The sequence below is a fragment of the Cryptomeria japonica genome, chromosome 3 (assembly GCF_030272615.1).
Source record: "Cryptomeria japonica chromosome 3, Sugi_1.0, whole genome shotgun sequence".
Lineage (NCBI taxonomy): Eukaryota > Viridiplantae > Streptophyta > Pinopsida > Cupressales > Cupressaceae > Cryptomeria > Cryptomeria japonica.
Window position 1 is genome coordinate 890,972,379 of NC_081407.1, and position 17,295 is coordinate 890,989,673.

General features: G+C 36.7%; 1 protein-coding gene across 2 annotated transcripts in view; it reads right to left on the reverse strand.

Moving 5' to 3' along the window:
- Window positions 1-502: 502 nt before the first annotated feature.
- The window catches only part of LOC131059740 (PGR5-like protein 1B, chloroplastic), a 45,422-nt gene continuing 28,629 nt past the window's right edge, over window positions 503-17,295 (reverse strand). The window contains exons 2-8 of one of the 2 annotated variants that reach the window (XM_057992774.2): window positions 6,812-7,070; window positions 4,223-4,285; window positions 4,019-4,105; window positions 3,646-3,883; window positions 1,280-1,353; window positions 1,051-1,149; window positions 503-905 (exon numbers count right to left, since the gene is read on the reverse strand). In XM_057992774.2, coding sequence (XP_057848757.1) covers window positions 825-905; window positions 1,051-1,149; window positions 1,280-1,353; window positions 3,646-3,883; window positions 4,019-4,105; window positions 4,223-4,285; window positions 6,812-6,817 — 648 coding nt within the window. In that variant the 5' untranslated portion in view covers window positions 6,818-7,070 and the 3' untranslated portion in view covers window positions 503-824. The remainder of the gene's footprint in view (window positions 906-1,050; window positions 1,150-1,279; window positions 1,354-3,645; window positions 3,884-4,018; window positions 4,106-4,222; window positions 4,286-6,811; window positions 7,071-17,295) is intronic. The other variant, XM_057992773.2, reaches the window with a different exon arrangement.

Below are 17,295 nucleotides of genomic sequence, written 5' to 3' on the forward strand. Positions count from 1 at the left end.
CCTTGCAGTTTGTGCTCCTATTTGTTGCCACTCCAATAGTGTAAATTGTACAGACTCGTGTATATGCTTCCTTAAAGTTTTGTGCCCCTATTTATCGCCACACCTATGGTAGCAATGTCTATGTATAGTCCACCTTTTTGAAGCAACTTCTGGATGAAAACTGTCACAATGGCAAGTCTTCATTTTTTTATTTGCTGAATTTGACATGTATTAAAACCGTCTATCTGTTGACAGTGAAATCTTTTGCTTCATTTTATATTCATTAGTATCAATTATACTGTCTCAGAGATGACTTGATCACCAAATTAGTGAACTAGGATTCCTTGCTCAATATAATCTCATTACCAAATTTCACCCCTCAATGCCTTTCCTGTTTGACATTTCAAAGATCAAGGTAATGCAAAATCTCATTTTCTGAATGCCTTCAATGTTCATGTCCAATTGAAGCACTGGATGCTTGATGACAAAGTTATGTCCACATAAAAATTAACAGCAACCATGCTTTCTTGAAATGTAACCAGTTTTTTATGTTAATCATCTTATTTTCTCCGAGAGAATGTGACAGAACATATTTTTGCCATCTGTGTTGTCAAGACGGATCCTATTATACACTCCATAAACTAAAAGGCAAAAGCTATATCTCCTTCCAAATTAAACTAGCTTCATTCTCAGATGAAGACTAGAGTTAGATTAGTGAATGTATTTCAATGTTTGTTAGAGAACATATAGTGAAAAATGAATCACAAAAGAATAACCAATCAACTGCAGCCAAGGAAGTCCTTATTCTTGTGGACCTCTAATCAGTTATAACTTTATAGAGAGCCTTAAGGACCCAAATCCTCAACACGTGCAACTAGGTAGACACGTCCATGTACCCATCGATTGCCAGTATTTGACATGGAATTCTACAGACGAAGAAAATTATACATTACCATGGTGAAAAATAGCTTGCTTAAATCCCTGGAACTATTGGAGAACAAATAAAAAAAGAGTAGCTACCATTACAACAACTGGAACTGGTACAAATGCTAACATCTATGATCAGCTCACCTCCACCTTTGCGTGGAACACAAGTGGACGTTCACAGACATGGCAGTCTGTCTTGTGTCTAGGTTGCATTGACTCATCTGCCTTGACAAATGCAAATACCTGCATCCAAAATTTAAATCCTCATGTACAACAATTTTCTAACATGGACATGAGTTTAGAAATTCAATGATTGAGATGATAAGAGAAAAAGAACTGTCAAATAAACAAGAATCTAGGTAAAATCATGCACCTCTTCTCCACAGCCAGGGCATGAACCCTTCAGTGCCAACAAGTCATTCTTCCAGAGTCCTTGCAGCGCTCTAACTAGAAAAAGGAATATACAGAAGTGTTATACATAGTAATTACTATTACAAACCCCAGAGACAATCTAACCAACATATTTTTTGGCGAGTTTAATGGCCAAAACTAACTTCATTATTTTATCCTCATTAACTTTATTATTTATCTTTCACTGACTCTACCTTTTTCTCTTTATGTGATATAACTAGTCAAAGAAGGACAAAATAGTATAGTTTTTCCAAACAGATTCAACCCAAACACCCCCTGTTCTTCATTCTTCTAAGAAGAAGGGCATTACCAGTACAATAATCATTGCATCATTTATTAGAACAAATATATTTACGTTTCTGTTCAAAATATAGGCTGAACCATATTGAATTTCCACACGGTTGAGTACAAAATAGCTAAAATGGGCATCAATAGTATTTATCAATTAAGAAAAGGAATCATATCTAATTGTTAGAGAAACAAGCACAAGTTATCCTATTCAGGATTATCAGCTCACTTCTCTTGTTAACCTTTACTCTTACCATCACTATTTCAAGAAGCAATCTCCCTTCAATTCAATCTGAGAATAATCATGCCACAGGAGTTACATGGGTACAGCTAACCCTACAATAATGAGTTAATTATTTAATGTAATATTATTAGATACATAAAGTGCTGACCTTCAAATGTCAATAGTTCAATGCAAAGGGTTTTGCTCCCTTTCAACTCCAACATGTCTGAAACCAAGAGATAAGTCTGTAAATGAGGGCATTGCAATTGTTTCATTTTCTTTTCACGTAGTTCAGAATAGCTTCTTCATTTCTAAGAAAATGTTCCCGGAGGTTGAAGCATTTCAAGGGAAAATTTACTTACGGCCATGGTCCAAGGAAAATAATATGCTTTATCCTCAGTACAATAACAACTTGACAAAAGAGTGGCGTCCATATGTAAATTCTTGATTCAACTGTAAAGATCAACAACTTCATGTTATGTGATGACGATTATGGCATCTTTTTTATATTGCCATTAAGCATTTTTCCAGCACAAAAACACTAAATAGTACATGCTTCATGCTTGATCAGAAGAGGTTGACCTTCGAACACAAACTAGCCTCTGTTTTGTGCTTCCAGAGTCCAGTTAACTCTAACTTGTTCCTCATGAGATGTATCTAGTAGTGATGTATCATCACAATTCTTACAAACTTTATTACATTGATGGTTTCTTGTAATGATTTCCCGCTTTCTTCTGTGTCTTCTACATGCTTCCTTGAGGGGTCCAATCTTCATAGGACTACTTGTATTTAGCCTTAATGACTCATGGTATAATCATTTTAGGTTTACTCCATTGTTATGCTTGCATTTCTTCAGTTCATTGTACTTGTTTCTTCTTTTTCTGTATCTAGGGTACCTGTACTCTAGCACTTCTCTATTATAACTAAATGCACATTTCAAGATCTATTGACCTACCTTTCATCCTCTGTAAGCACTAATATAATTTCTCTCTTTCTTATTTTGAATCAATCAAACTAACATCCAATTCCACAGTCAGAAATTGCTGAATTGAATTTGAAAAACAGGTTTCAGTAGCCTAATATCCTGTATAGCCCCCTCTCTAGTTACAAGCTGCTTCTCCTATCTCCATCTAGTTGTAAAGACAAGTCAATCCATATTGTTGTTCATAAAATACCAATGGAAAATGTCAGTGTTCATAGCCTGATCCAGAATTTTGAGTTGAGAATGCAAAATAACCGTTGGCGTTTCTGCCTTGTGGTACTCCCAAACAAATGCATATGAATTTTCCTCTCATATCCACAACAGCATGCACTCCCTCGGAAAACTACTAAAGTTTCTAAATTGGATACATCTCTCTCAGTTGAGAATCACTTTGTCAAATAACCATCACGACACAGAATGTTTCATGATACTCCTAAGACCCATTTCACTCCAATGATAGAGCAATGAGAGAAAATGACCTACACAATTGCAATTTCCCTTGGTCACAATGAAGTTTGAATCAAGGTTCTCTGTTTCTTGCAGTAGCCTCCTTCTTTAAGACGTAACATGTTTTATACACATATATATATAAAGTTCAAAATCTATCAATAAAAATGAGGAAAAATACAATAATGGTGACTTGAAAAAATCAGTAAGAAACCAGAAAGGGAGCAAAAGATGGGACAACAATGTGCTCGGTATGGAGAAAATATCTTCATATTATTCTAAATTCATAAAAACAGCACTCTACTTGCACCCTACCCAAGAATATTGTCCCCATGCCAAAAAATGTGTGTAAATGGAAAACAGAAACAGGATTAGAACCGGGTCATACCAGCAGTCATAGTAAAAGTATATCCAATTGGGGAACTCAGTACTATTGCAAGAATTCCATTTGCTGCTGTGGGTGACTTTGATGCAAGCATAGACGAATGAGAAATCAGTTGCATATCTACTACATCTTGGCAGATTACACTCACTGTACAGACAGGTAGAACAACTAAGGTTGCTAAGCCAATTACAAGCAGAGATGTCCAAATGCTAGCCAACGCCCAAGTCTGAGAAGGATCAGCCTGTTCCCCCTCCCTCCAGAGACAAAACATCAAGTCACATACTTAGCAATAAATATAAACATCAGAAATGCATAACTCCAATTAAGAGATGGGATGCAATCATGATCTAGAAGGCACCTCAAAAATACAACCTACCTCAGCATCAGCATATGTGGACTGTCTCTTTAGGCTGCAGCGAGGATATTTTATAACTGACTTTGATCCATACCGTCGGAGCTTTAGCTGCATTTAATTCCAGTATTAAAAAACAAAATCAGAACACAATCAAACATCAGAGACCATAACATATATATGCCATAATAATAATAAAATAAATGGTGTCACTGTAAATTCTCTCACCTCCACTTTATCAAACATGTCATCAAGAATCATGGGCCGTCCACTGTAATAAGAGTCCCGTGCCTACAGACGAATGTAAAAGATCTTGAAAATGGGGATTCATAACAAATATCTATCACAAAAGATTGTCATTCGTTATAAAGCAGTGATGGGAGTTACATTTTTGTCCACATCCATTGCAAGAATAGTAGTGTGTCTCTGAGTTGGATTCCAATTTGACAGCAAATAAAAATGACTTTGGGGCATGAAAACTTTGGGACTTCTATCAAGGATAAAAATCAAAGGATATAAAACCATAATCAGACTTAGCTAGTGCTCTTTAGATTGCCTCAGAATGAAGTATATGATTTATTAGTTGAAGGTATCTAAGTCTAATGTGAAATTTACGAAGATATGTTTTTGTTGACAGAAAAACAAAAGTTTCCCCAGAACTTCTGCTCCTTCAAATTTTATCCCAGATTGAATTCAAATCAAAAGAAACAAAGAAAAACAGAAAAGCCACAAACTAATTGGGAACGAAGAGTAAATGAAGGAACATCGAAGTATTTTAATTTGAACAATACAATTTGTAAGTCCTTTTTGATTCTCAGCAATTACAGACATTATTATCATTTATCTTTCTTTCTACAGTTATATTGGAACAGGTCTCATCTTGCTCCTCGACCTTTTTATGTGAATCAGGTAGTAGAGGTAGGCAGGTTATACCATTTGATCTGGCACAATAGGATTAGTAGGTAAAACTTGCTTTAGGTAAGGCAGTAGAGAGTCAGTCTTTGTAGGCTGGTTAGGATGCTTGGTTCAGGTTCGATGGCTTAAGATGGTACCCTACTATTTGAAGGCGTTCCCGATAGTTGCTGTAAGGGTTTTAGACCTAGATTCGGTTAGTTATTGTTATTGCTTGCTTGTTTCAGTGAATCAGTTAGTAGAGGTAGGTGAGCTTGCACTAGCTCTTGGTTCTTTCTATTTCGCTATTAGGTCACACTTGCTTTAGGGAGGTAAGGCAGTAGAATCTATCGAGAAAAGGTGAGATTGATTGTTTTGAGTATGTGAATCAATCCAAGGAGAATGTTATTGATAAGATAATTATGTACTCATAAATCCTGAGAGCAACATTTTCTTGTTTTTTGTTTACAATGAACTTCTGGTAGAAAACCATGTTCAAGCTTTTGGATCAACCTTTCAGATCACATTCTGTGATCCTTCTTCAAGGTGAGGAAAGAGATAAGAGGATCAGATCACATTCTGTGATCCTTCTTCAAGGTGAGGAAAGAGATAAGAGGATGATTGCAGAACAAGGTTTTTATAAAGGTCAGGATAAGGAGGGCATATAAAACAAGAGCAATATTAGAAACCTAAAGAGAGAAAAAATGAGGGCACACCTGTAGGTATCTGCTATTGCTCTTGTTTTACATGCTCTCCTTTCTCTCACCTTTTTAAAGACCTTGTTCTGCAATCTACCTCTCATCTCTTTCCTCATCTTGAATAGGGGTCATGGAGTGCGATCCAAAAGCTCAAACACAGTTTTCTATCACAAGCTCATTTTACATCTATGATGAACTATGGAAACATCATGTATTTCATTTTGTTGTTTTCCAAGTACCCAGTACTATAATATAGCTAAGACATTTAAGGGAACTGTTAATAATTGGAAATCCTAAATTTTGGTATACTAGTGATTCTTTCTATATTCTTTTCAATAAATGTTTCATAGGGTGCCAAAATCAGAATAAAGACGAGGACCGTGTCAAACTGTCTGTGCGAAGCTGACTTCATACAGGGGAGAAGTCTGGTTTAAATTCTAGTCAGTTGTGGCACAGCTAAATCTGATTGCAATCAAAAGAAAGAATGGTCTAAAGCTAGGATGGCCTAAAAGAATGATTGGCGAGCACAAATAAGCATTACATGATAAATATTTAAGATAGAAATTCTGGCAACAGTAGATTTGCAGTTATTTGGATAATAAAAAGTTTTAAAGAGCACTTTCTTCTGCATAATAGCTATGAATTAGTATAAGCATGACTCACAAATAAAATGGTCATACCACACACTTCTCTTAGGAGACATGTATACTAATTATAAAGAACTCAAACAAACACAAATTTGCACTAAAATCACTTAATAATTAATGATGGTTATCTTACTACATTTACATGTGCAAATGTAATAAACAGAGATCTTCACCACCATAAATGCAGAGTTAAACACAATAAATATGTTCGAACCGAACAAACTCATAATTGACTTGAAGAAAAACCAACTTGGATAAAAAACTCCAGTCTAAGGAGCAACTATTCCCTGTTCCAGTAAATTCAGATGTATAGGATGCAAAACGAGCAGCAATAAGCTCCAATACAGACTATAGAGCTATGAATACACCTTCCATTCACTTCCAATTACATACAAAGATTCACATTCACTTGCATAGTCTCAAAAAATCAGCTTTACACCAAAACCATGAGAGATAACCCTCTCCCAATCATAGAGAAGCATAATAGCACCTTCCCACACCTCCCCACAGATGAGAAGATGATAGATCAAATATCCAAACTAAAGGTGAAATGCCATATGCTCCAAATTCAAACTCACTACCTGCATAGAGATCAGTTCACTACTTTAGTTCGTTGGGACATGTTTGCCATTTCACTTGATGAAGTTGCTGGGTGAACATACAAAGTTGTCACTTCAACAACCTGCTTTGATCTAATTCTTTCAGAAGCCATAACTTTTGCATTCAGAATCAAATCAAGGTGCCTTGTTTTGAAAGTGCACAATGGCATTTATGCGGTCAACAGTGAGCAAAATCAAACCATATTCAACTTTTGATTTCATCTTCACATTGATTTTGCCCCTGCAACACAATAGCATTGATGAGGTCAATGGTGAGAAAAAAAACCCAGAAAGATGTCTCCTCTACTAAAGAATGTTTTATTATGTCCCATACCATCCCAAACTTTTTCAAGCAGTAAAGAAATATGCCACCGTCCAGAAACATGTCATGAAGTACAAAAAACAAATCCATTTTCAGATAAAAGTATGACCAGCTTAACCTTTAGGATTTCAAATCTAGAAATATTCTCTCTGACTCTTACAAATACCTTTGACTAATACATGTCCTCCTCAGATGAGGCTCATGGTCTTCATATGTTTAATGGGCTACCATGTTTCTTGGGTTCCAAAATAATTGCCTTGCTTCCCTCACAGTGGCATGTTAATGTGATGGATTATATTCTTGTCAATGAATCTTTGATTCCTTTCATTTGGGGTTTTTCTTTCCTCCCTTGGCTATTTTTATGTCTCCCATCAACACCCCCTCGTAGATAATGTTATTTTCACTATCACTCTTAACAAGGCCTGTTTGTTGTCCTTTTCCCTTGGATCCTCCAGTATTCACCACTCTTTGATGCTTTATATACAATTGATTATGCTCGGTATGCCATTGTTAGAATTAATCTTTGTCTTTACAGTCCTTATTAAGTCCTAAATGATAGGATAGATTTCTTTTTTCTAACTGAATTTTTTTCTCAGCAGTTTTGTCATTTTTTGTATGGATTTTTCCGACATTTAAGGAGGTTTTGTCCTTAGTGAAGTGGCTAGGATTTTCATCATTTTGTATTTATTAATTTAGATTACTCTACACCTCATTTGTCTAGTTAAATGCTCCTTGGAGTGTAACTCCTTTCTTAGGTGTCAATATAATCCTTACAAGGAATATTGGAGTGTAACTCCTTTTCTTTACCCACATTGTGTGCTCATATTTTGTCATGAGGAATAGGACACAAATACACTAAAGTAAGGTGGCAAACACAGAATATTGGAGATTCATTCATAACTCCTGATTCACCTCTCTAAATAGAGCCTCTCCATCCCTTACCTCAATGGTGGTACTTAATTATCTTGTTATTTTTGAAATTATCATGTTTTAGTAGTAAAGAGATTGTTAGTATTGTAAGATTTCAAGGTGTCATCTTCATTATATCTTCATTAATAGTAAATACACATAAGGTCTTCTTTTGTTTCCCCACTTCAAAAATCTTGTTTCACCTTTGTTGTGGTTATTTTATTTTGTTTTTCTAAATTATTTTTGTTGCTTATGATTAAATCTTTAGTGGATCTTGGCATAATATTTTGCTAACATTCTTGCCTCCCATCAACATCCCCTTAATGATCATCTTATTTTAGTTATCACTCTTCATAAGGCCTACGTCCTCTTCCCTCGGACCCTCCCATATTCACCACACCACAATCCACTATAATGCTTGGCATGCCATCGATTATGCTCATCACCTACCATAATTTCCTGCTTTCATCTTTGCCATCAACATGCTTCCTTGAGGGTTCTTCTCTCATAAAACTCTTTTTATTTGTCTTCTATATTTCGAGTTTTAACCATTTGATGTTTACCAATTGTTTAATTTTATGTTTTCATAGTGATTTGTTACTTTTTGCTATGTTCCACTGAATATTGGGCATTGCGACATGTTGATATGTTTTTTTATGACAGCGCCTAACACAGAATAAAGTTGCCTAACTGTTACCTTACTCTCTTGATAAAAGTACGATTGTAGGCTAAGATTGCGGAAAGTTCACAAAATCGACTCCAAGGTTCCTATATGCAACAGACGTGTGGGGCGGGAAAGCGAGATCGGGTGACTAGGACCTAATCCCACTTTTGCCAACACATTGGGAATATGAAAGAGCCTAGGGAGATAGATCACTTTGGCTACTTCTTGTGGGAAAGAGAGAGCCAAGGATTATCTCTTAGGGTTTCTATTCCTCTTGTTGCAAATGATGAGAAAAACTAGGGTTTGAATGACCAACTAGACTAGGAGATAAAGAATGAAGCATAAATGAACTTGAAATTGAACAAACTTGCAGATCTGAAACTGAGATATTGAAAGCATAAAAGGGGGAGGATTCTAGATGTGTACCTGATGCTGCAAATTGAACAAAACTGACCTAGACCATGGTGCCATGCCATTGTCCTGTTTCTACAGACGGGAGGTTGCAACTAAGACACTGCAAACTGGAGGTCCTGAGTCTGCAACCTGTCAAACTTGACTGCAAGATGGAGGGACTAGGATGCCACGCCCCTGTCCTTGACAATTTTCTGCACTTCTGAGACTTCTGAGTGGTTCTGATGCCTTTTCCAGATCTGAAACTGCCCCTGGATGCTTGTTTCTGCACCTGCAACTGAAAAGGGAAGGTTTGGGTGGCTATATGGGGTTTTGCCTTAGTCAAACCCCTGTGTTGGTGATTTCCACCTCCACAAATAGCCGATAATGTACTGAAAATGTGTGTGCTAGAACCAATCCCCAAGGGAGAGATATTGCCACAAGATCTCCTATTACTTTTGAATGTCTTCAAGGCTCTTAATTGATGATGAATGCTTGATGAAATGTTGTTGAATGTTGTTGAATGTTGTTGAAGACTCCACATAGGCTTCTCTTTCATTACATAGAAGGCTCCTTATGCTCCAAAAACCTTCTCTTAGAGTCTTCGAAAGACCCCCTTCAAATGAAGAAAGAAAGCTCTTATGTATGAAACCCTAGATCTTAATTTCGACTTAATTCCGCCTTTAGGCCGACCTAGGAATTGAATTTCTTGCTAATATTTTGGGGTTAAGCATTATAATATCATAGAATTGTGCTCCCAAAATTTCGGGAAAAAAGTCGAGGACCATGTGCATTCCTGCCACGGTCCGACCAACTTTTCACCAAATTTTTAGGGCCGTTAGATATGATGATATTAGAGAGAATCCCAAAGTTACAGCTGATTTCAAGGTGTTTTGATATGCGAAATTGAGCCTTAAAGGTCGAAACAGGACATAATTAGGGTTTATGATTAAATGATTTATTGGAAGAATAAAATAAAAAGGGGCAGACTTAGGGTAAAGGGCCTAATTTTATGATGTATGAAGTGATGAAATAGGACTTTAGATTTAATTAAATTAATTAATTAAATGCTTAAAGGGAAATAATAATGCAAGATGCAAACACACTAAGGCGGGTGCTAACCTAAGTGTGAAATTGTACCACCCTAGAAAGGGTGTACAATTTACGACACTACATTTAGCCCCCACTTTAGCGGTCATATGACACTACGTGCATATGCAAACCAAAGTAAAAAAAAGTAAACATCATGAAAAAGGATATATCCACAAGTTGTCGGATGAAGCCCCCAGCGGTATATGCAATACACAGTTAGGATCCGCACCCTACAAAAACACATGTTAGATAAAATCACAAAATCACCTAAATGCTTACCAAGGAAGGTGATGAAAATTCGAGGGTAGCTATATGCCCCCCCTATTTTGGCTTGCTAATTTTAGTGAGTTGAAACAAGGTATCATGTTTACCACATTGAATTGTGAAAGAAGATTGATGAGAAATGCTCCCAAGAAGATTTGATACATAATCAAAAATTAATGGAGAATCATTTGGTAAGAAGGAGAACTAAGCCTCAATTCCAACACAACAAAGAGTGTGAAGATTTGAGAGCTCTCTAACACAAAATGAAAGATTTAAATGGAAACAAATGCAAAGAGAAGGAAGAAGAAAAGGAACCATGGACATCTCGCCCCTAAAACTAGGTGATCCATAGAGAGAAGGACATGGAAAACTAGCCCACAGAGTCTATCTGGATGATCCATGTAAGGGAGGAGAGTGAGAACACCGTTAGTTCCACTCAACCTCGTGCATGTGTGTGCAAATAGAACAAGGATACCTACCTTTGACACCAAGAAGATATCCATCATGCAAACAATGTCATAAATCTAAGCAAGAGAGGGAATACTCTTCAAGCAAGGATAAGATAGTTCAAAAGAAATATCTTGCTATATAAGTGTAAACTTAAAGGAGCTCCTTGGAGGAGAAGAGACCTTTGTTCAAAAGACATCTACCTTCAAGAGGAGTTGTCTTAGACAAATATAACATCTTCTAGAACGAGTGAATGCAAGAGATTTGAAAAGAGCAGAGAATTGAGATGACATCAAAGAGAGATTATTTATAACAACATTCTTCTAAAAAAAGGCAAGAGATCCTCATCAGGGATATGCACGTGCACAAAATAGAAGGGTTTATTATAAAAGATACTACTCAATGAAGAAAAGAAATTGATGAATGATCAAAAACTTCCAATCACCAAGGAGGAGGTCGCAATTAAGGATATGTACTTAAGATCTCCATTAGGGATGCTTGTTCCAATATGAGAGAAGGAATTCAAGTATGAATACACCTCTACAATCAATAAGAAATCCTTATAGAAGACACTACTTCACAGAGGGGAAATTTTAATCTCAAGGAGAGATATTTGAAATCACTCTTGCCCCCTATAAATATAGGGAGAAGAGATGAGATAGAAATAGGCTATTATGTTGCTTCCAAAATTGTACAATCATGAATGACAATGAGCCCCCAGTAAATGAGCTACCAATTTCACATAATGATGAGCAACATAATGGCCATTAATGTTATTTAAAGACATGATAGATTGAATGAGGTATTTGAATATGACATGTTAAATGCTCTACCATAAGTGAGATTAAAAACATGTATAAGATGATGCATTTTAAAAAGTCTTTAGAAAGAGAGAAGTTTATAGGAGAAGAATAGGCCACTAAGTCATACTTCCCTTGCACACAAGAAATCTTAGGAGAGGGATAAGTATAATTCATTAGAGCCTTATTCCTAGAGAAAGGAATTTTAGAATGAGTAGAAAATAAAGCCTCATAAGTGGGATTAGAAATCTCTTGAGGAGATTCATAAAGAGATTTATTCATCACCAAGATTTCCTTATGAGGGGGATGAATGTTGAAAGAAGTAGGAGATTATTTAATTGAGGTGAGGTCATCATCACTACTAAATATAGCATTCACATTGAGAGGTGGTCTTTTAGATTCTTTGGTGGGCTTAGAAGGATTATATCCAAGTCCAAATGAAGCTTCATGTGTATTATGTTCTGAAGGAACTTTAATTCCTTATTCATTTGTGCCACAACCATTGCCATCATAGCCACTCTTAGCTAAAATGTGAAAACCAGGACCATAAAGGGATGCCAAATCAGAAGGAGATGGTGATGCCTCATAGGTCTCAGTGCTATATGAATTAGAGGAAGGATTTGAAGAATCATTTGAATTAGAAGCAGCCACAAAGTGGTTACTTAGTTGTTTAGACAAAATGGGTTCCTCCTTAGATTTCTCTTTCTCAGCCTTAGATCCATTACAAGGTACTCTATACTCTCCTACAAAAGTAGGGTTAAAGTCTAGAGATCCCCAATCATCATCTGAGAGCACTCTTTCGAGAGAAAAGATATCCTCGAGAGGAGATTTTGATTGAGTAGAAGAATCAATAGTACTAGAAGGAACAAGATCATTAAAGGAAATAGCTGCATTTGAAGTAGAAGGATTGGAAGAAGAATGGGAAGTAGTTGAACAAGAAGATCCAGATTTTAATGGTTCGTGAGGTTTGGTATCAGCTAACAAGGTATATGTCGTATTGTTATAAATGAATTTGACTTGCCTATGCAAAGTTGAGGGGACAACTTGCATGCTATGAATCCAAGGTCTCCCTAATAGAAGGTTATATGTCAAATTACCAGGCATAACATGAATAGGTGTAGGTAACACAACAGGACCTACCCTAACAGGCAAGGTTATGACACCTAGACATTGTTTAGCAACATTATCAAAGCCTCGAATAGTAAGAGAAGAAGATTCGATGAGAGAACGATCCACTTTAATCTTATCCAATAAGTCTACACCACAAACATTAAGGCCAAATCCATTGTCCACAAGGGTTCGTCTTATAGCACTATCATGGATAATAACCACAATCATAAGAGGATCATATTGATTTTAGATTTCAGGAGAAGGTAACTCATCTTGTGTGAATACAATTTGAACTTTGGATTTGTTTGTAGGATCAATCAAAGAGGACATGTTCTTAGGTGTCATTGCAGGTGGGACATCTAAGTTTTTCAAAGCATCTTGTAACATCCCATGATAAGCAGGTGAAGTTTGAACCAAATCCCAAATAGAAATCTTGGCAGGAGTAGCTTTAAGTTGTTCAATGAGATCATACTCCTTGCTAAGATTTGATATACGAGGTGCTTGTGGAAGAATAGATTGAGAGGGATAAAGTGAAGTTGGGATAACTGGAGGAGGACTAGGTTGCCTATTGTTTCTTGTGTTGTAAGTATGAGCAACCGTATGATAACTCTCTCCAGTGATTTTCTTAGCATACTCATAAGGGCTCTTAGTAGGATAACCTCCTTGCATAGTAATAATAAGTTTCTTAGGAGTACAAAAAGAATCATTAGCATAACCACCTTGAACCACTAAGATAGGCTTACATGGGGAATTTTGAGAAGGACAAGCACCTTGAACTGTGAAGAGGGGTTTATTAGGTGTTTCATTCACATGTATCAAATTGATTGAGGATGGTTTAGGAATATCAAAGGTGTCCTTAGAAGAAGAATGAACAAGATTGTTGGAAGAATTGTTGATAGTTTCTTCTTGCACTAAGATATTATCACGGACAAGATCAATTTTAGGAGGGAGACTCTCTAGGAGAAGTCTCCCTGCTCCATACATTACTACGAAAGGTCATATCATCCTCTATCATCAAAGGATCTACATGAGGAATAGACTCTCTAGGAGAAGGATCAACATTACTTTCTAAAGTCTCACCTTTGAGAGGGAGATCTTTAAAAAAGATGTTAACCATCTTGTCTTGAACTAGGGTATCCTTATGAGTAGAACCAAGTTGAGGAGAGGGAGACGGTTAACCTTTAGAGAAAAAATGATTGAGATTCATGGAAGGTGATATGCTATCAAGGGAGTTATTAATCATGATTTCATCCCCTTGGCTAGGGTTCTCTCATGGGGGAGAGAATAATCAACACCTCCTTCTAATGGTTCATCCCAAATAGTGAGGTCATTAGAAATATCTTGCACAAAGATGTCCTTATTGTTATTGCCAATTTCGAGAGAAGGGATAACATTGTTCATTAATTCTTCATCCTTAGGGAGGAGATAATCACTACATGTATTTAAATCATCCTCTTTCCTCAAAATGTCTTCAATAGGATCTTTAGGGGAGAGAGCATTAAGGAAATTGATTATGATTTCATCTTCTTTCTCTAAGGCATCTTTAGGGATAAGACAAGCTTTAGGAGAAGGGCAAACATTTCTCATTAATACATTATCTCTAGTGGGAATTTTGTTGGAATCAAAAGAGGAAATGCCCTCACTAGGAAAAGTAGGGACAATACCATCTTCTTGCACAAAATGAACCTCATGAGGGGAGTATTCTTTAGGAGGGAGACGAACATCTTTCCCCAAAGATTAATGCTTAGGAAGGAGATCTTTGGAAGAAGTGCTCATAAACTCTTGTTGTACTAACATGCCCCCATTGGTAAGACCAAATTTAGGAGAAGATAAGTCAATGTCCATCAATACCTTTTCACTTAGAGAGGCATCATGTAAAGAAGGTAAAGTAACATTAAGAAAAGTGTTTATGATATCATCCTCTTCCTCTAAGATAGCTAGATGGGAAGGGCACATTTTAGGAGAATTGTCAAGATCACTCTTGACAATCTTCATCCTCAGAGCATGGGAGAGTTTTGAAGGGATTGATAACACCTCTTTTAGGCACTAAAATGTTGTCATAGATAGGAGGAGGTTCTTTAAGAGAGGGAAAAATTGAAACAAGGGAAGCTAACCCATTATCACATCTATGAAATGAATGCATCATGACAAAAAATTTCCTCTTTCAAATGATAACATATGCAAAATAGAAGGAAATGTTCAATTTTAACCAATGCAAGCACTCTAAATGTTGACTCTAAATGTTGATTTAGAAAATGAAATTTATGAGTGAAATGTGTTCCAAAATCAGATCTGAAATTAATGATCCAAATTTAGCTATCCACAAGTTCAATTTTGAATTGAAAAATTAGGGTTTTAACAAAATTCACCTCTAAATTTTTTAAATTTGTAAGAAATTGAAACTTGTAAATGTAAATTTGAATTTGAAATAGCAAAAACACTCAGATTTGAGAACATAAATCAGAATTAAAGAAGGTTGGGTACACGTCGGGTTCACCAAAATGTGGGGGCAAGAAAGCGATATCGGCTGACTAGGACCTAATCCCACTTTTGCCAACACATTGGGAATGCGAAAGAGCCTAGGGAGATAGATCACTATGGCTACTTCTTGTGGGAAAGAGAGATCCAAGGATTATCTCTTAGGGTTTCTATTCCTCTTGTTGCAAATGATGAGAAAAACTAGGGTTTGAATGACCAACTAGACTAGGAGATAAAGAATGAAGCATAAATGAACTTGAAATTGAACAAACTTGCAGATCTGAAACTAAGATACTGAAAGCATGAAAGGGGGAGGATTCTGGATGTGTACTTGATGCTGCAAATTGAACAAAACTGACCTGGACTAGGGTGCCACGCCATTGTCCTGTTTCTGTAGACACAAGGTTGCAACTAAGACACTCCAAACTGGAGGTCCTGAGTCTGTAACCTATCAAACTTGACTGCAAGATGGAGGGACCAGGGCGCCACGCCCCTGTCCTTGACAGTTTTCTGCACTTCTGAAACTTCTGAGTGGTTCTGATGCCTTTTCCAGATCCGAAACTACCTCTGGATGCCTGTTTCTGCACCTGCAACTGAAAAGGGAAGGTTTGGGTGGCTATATGGGGTTTTGCCTTAGTCAAACCCTTGTGTTGGTGATTTCCACCTCCACAAATAGTCGATAATGTACTGAAAATGTGTGTGCTAGAATCAATCCCCAAGGGAGAGATATTGCCACAAGATCTCCTATTACTCTTCAATGTCTTCAAGGCTCCTAATTGATGATGAAATGTTGTTGAATGTTGTTGAATGTTGTTGAAGACTCAACATAGGCTTCTCTTTCACTACATAGAAGGCTCCTTATGCTCCAAAAACCTGCTCTTAGATTCTTCGAAAGACCCCCTTCAAATGAAGAAAGAAAGCTCTTGTGTATGAAACCCTAGATCTTAATTTTGACTTAATTCCGCCTTTAGGCCGACCTAGGAATTGAGTTTCCCACCAATCTTTTGGGGTTAAGCATTATAATATCATAGAATTGTGCTACCAAAACTTCGGGAAAAAAGCCAAGGACCATGTGCATTCCCGCCACGGTCCGACCAACTTTTCACCAAATTTTCAGGGCCGTTAGATATGATGATATTAGAGTGAATCCCAAAGTTACAGCTGATTTCGAGGTGTTTTGATATGCGAAATCGGACATAAAGGTCGAAATAGGACATTATTAGGGTTTATGATTAAATGATTTATTGGAAGAATAAAATAAAAAGGGGCACACTTTAGGGTAAAGGGCCCAATTTTATAATGTATGAAGTGATGAAATAGGACTTTAGATTTAATTAAATTAATTAATTAAATGCTTAAAGGGAAATAATAATGCAAGATGCAAACACACTAAGGCGGGTGCTAACCTAAGTGTGAAATTGTACCACCCTAGAAAGGGTGTACAATTTACGACACTACAGGACGTAACTCAGTTGGCTGATGTGATATGCTAGTAATCCAAGGGGACTTACGTTTGGATCATTCTTTCACTTCTTTGTTGTGGCTGGAACTCCATCATCGGATTTAGCAATTCTGTGATGCTTCTGCTTAAACTGAAATGAATTGGAAATAAAAGGGAAACGGTTAGAAGGTTCTAAATCTACTCCTAAGGGCAGTGATATCAATAGATAATGCTTTAGTGGACAAATTCCAAATAAACCAAGCTTTGGTTCGCCAAATTTAACTACAAATCCGCAAGAACCGGTGCAATCTTCTGAGGATGTTTAAGGATTTTCACATTGAGAAAGTGCATTTGAATACCCAACACGACACAATCCAAACGATTGTTCACAATCGAACTTAGCACAAATTTGGTGGCTCAGGATAACTTTACACTACAGCTTGTAATCAACAAGATGCAAAAAGTATGAACCATGGAAATTCATCAAACACCATTACATTCTCTATTGAAATCAAAGCACTGTACTACTCTACTCTAAGTGAGGAAGGT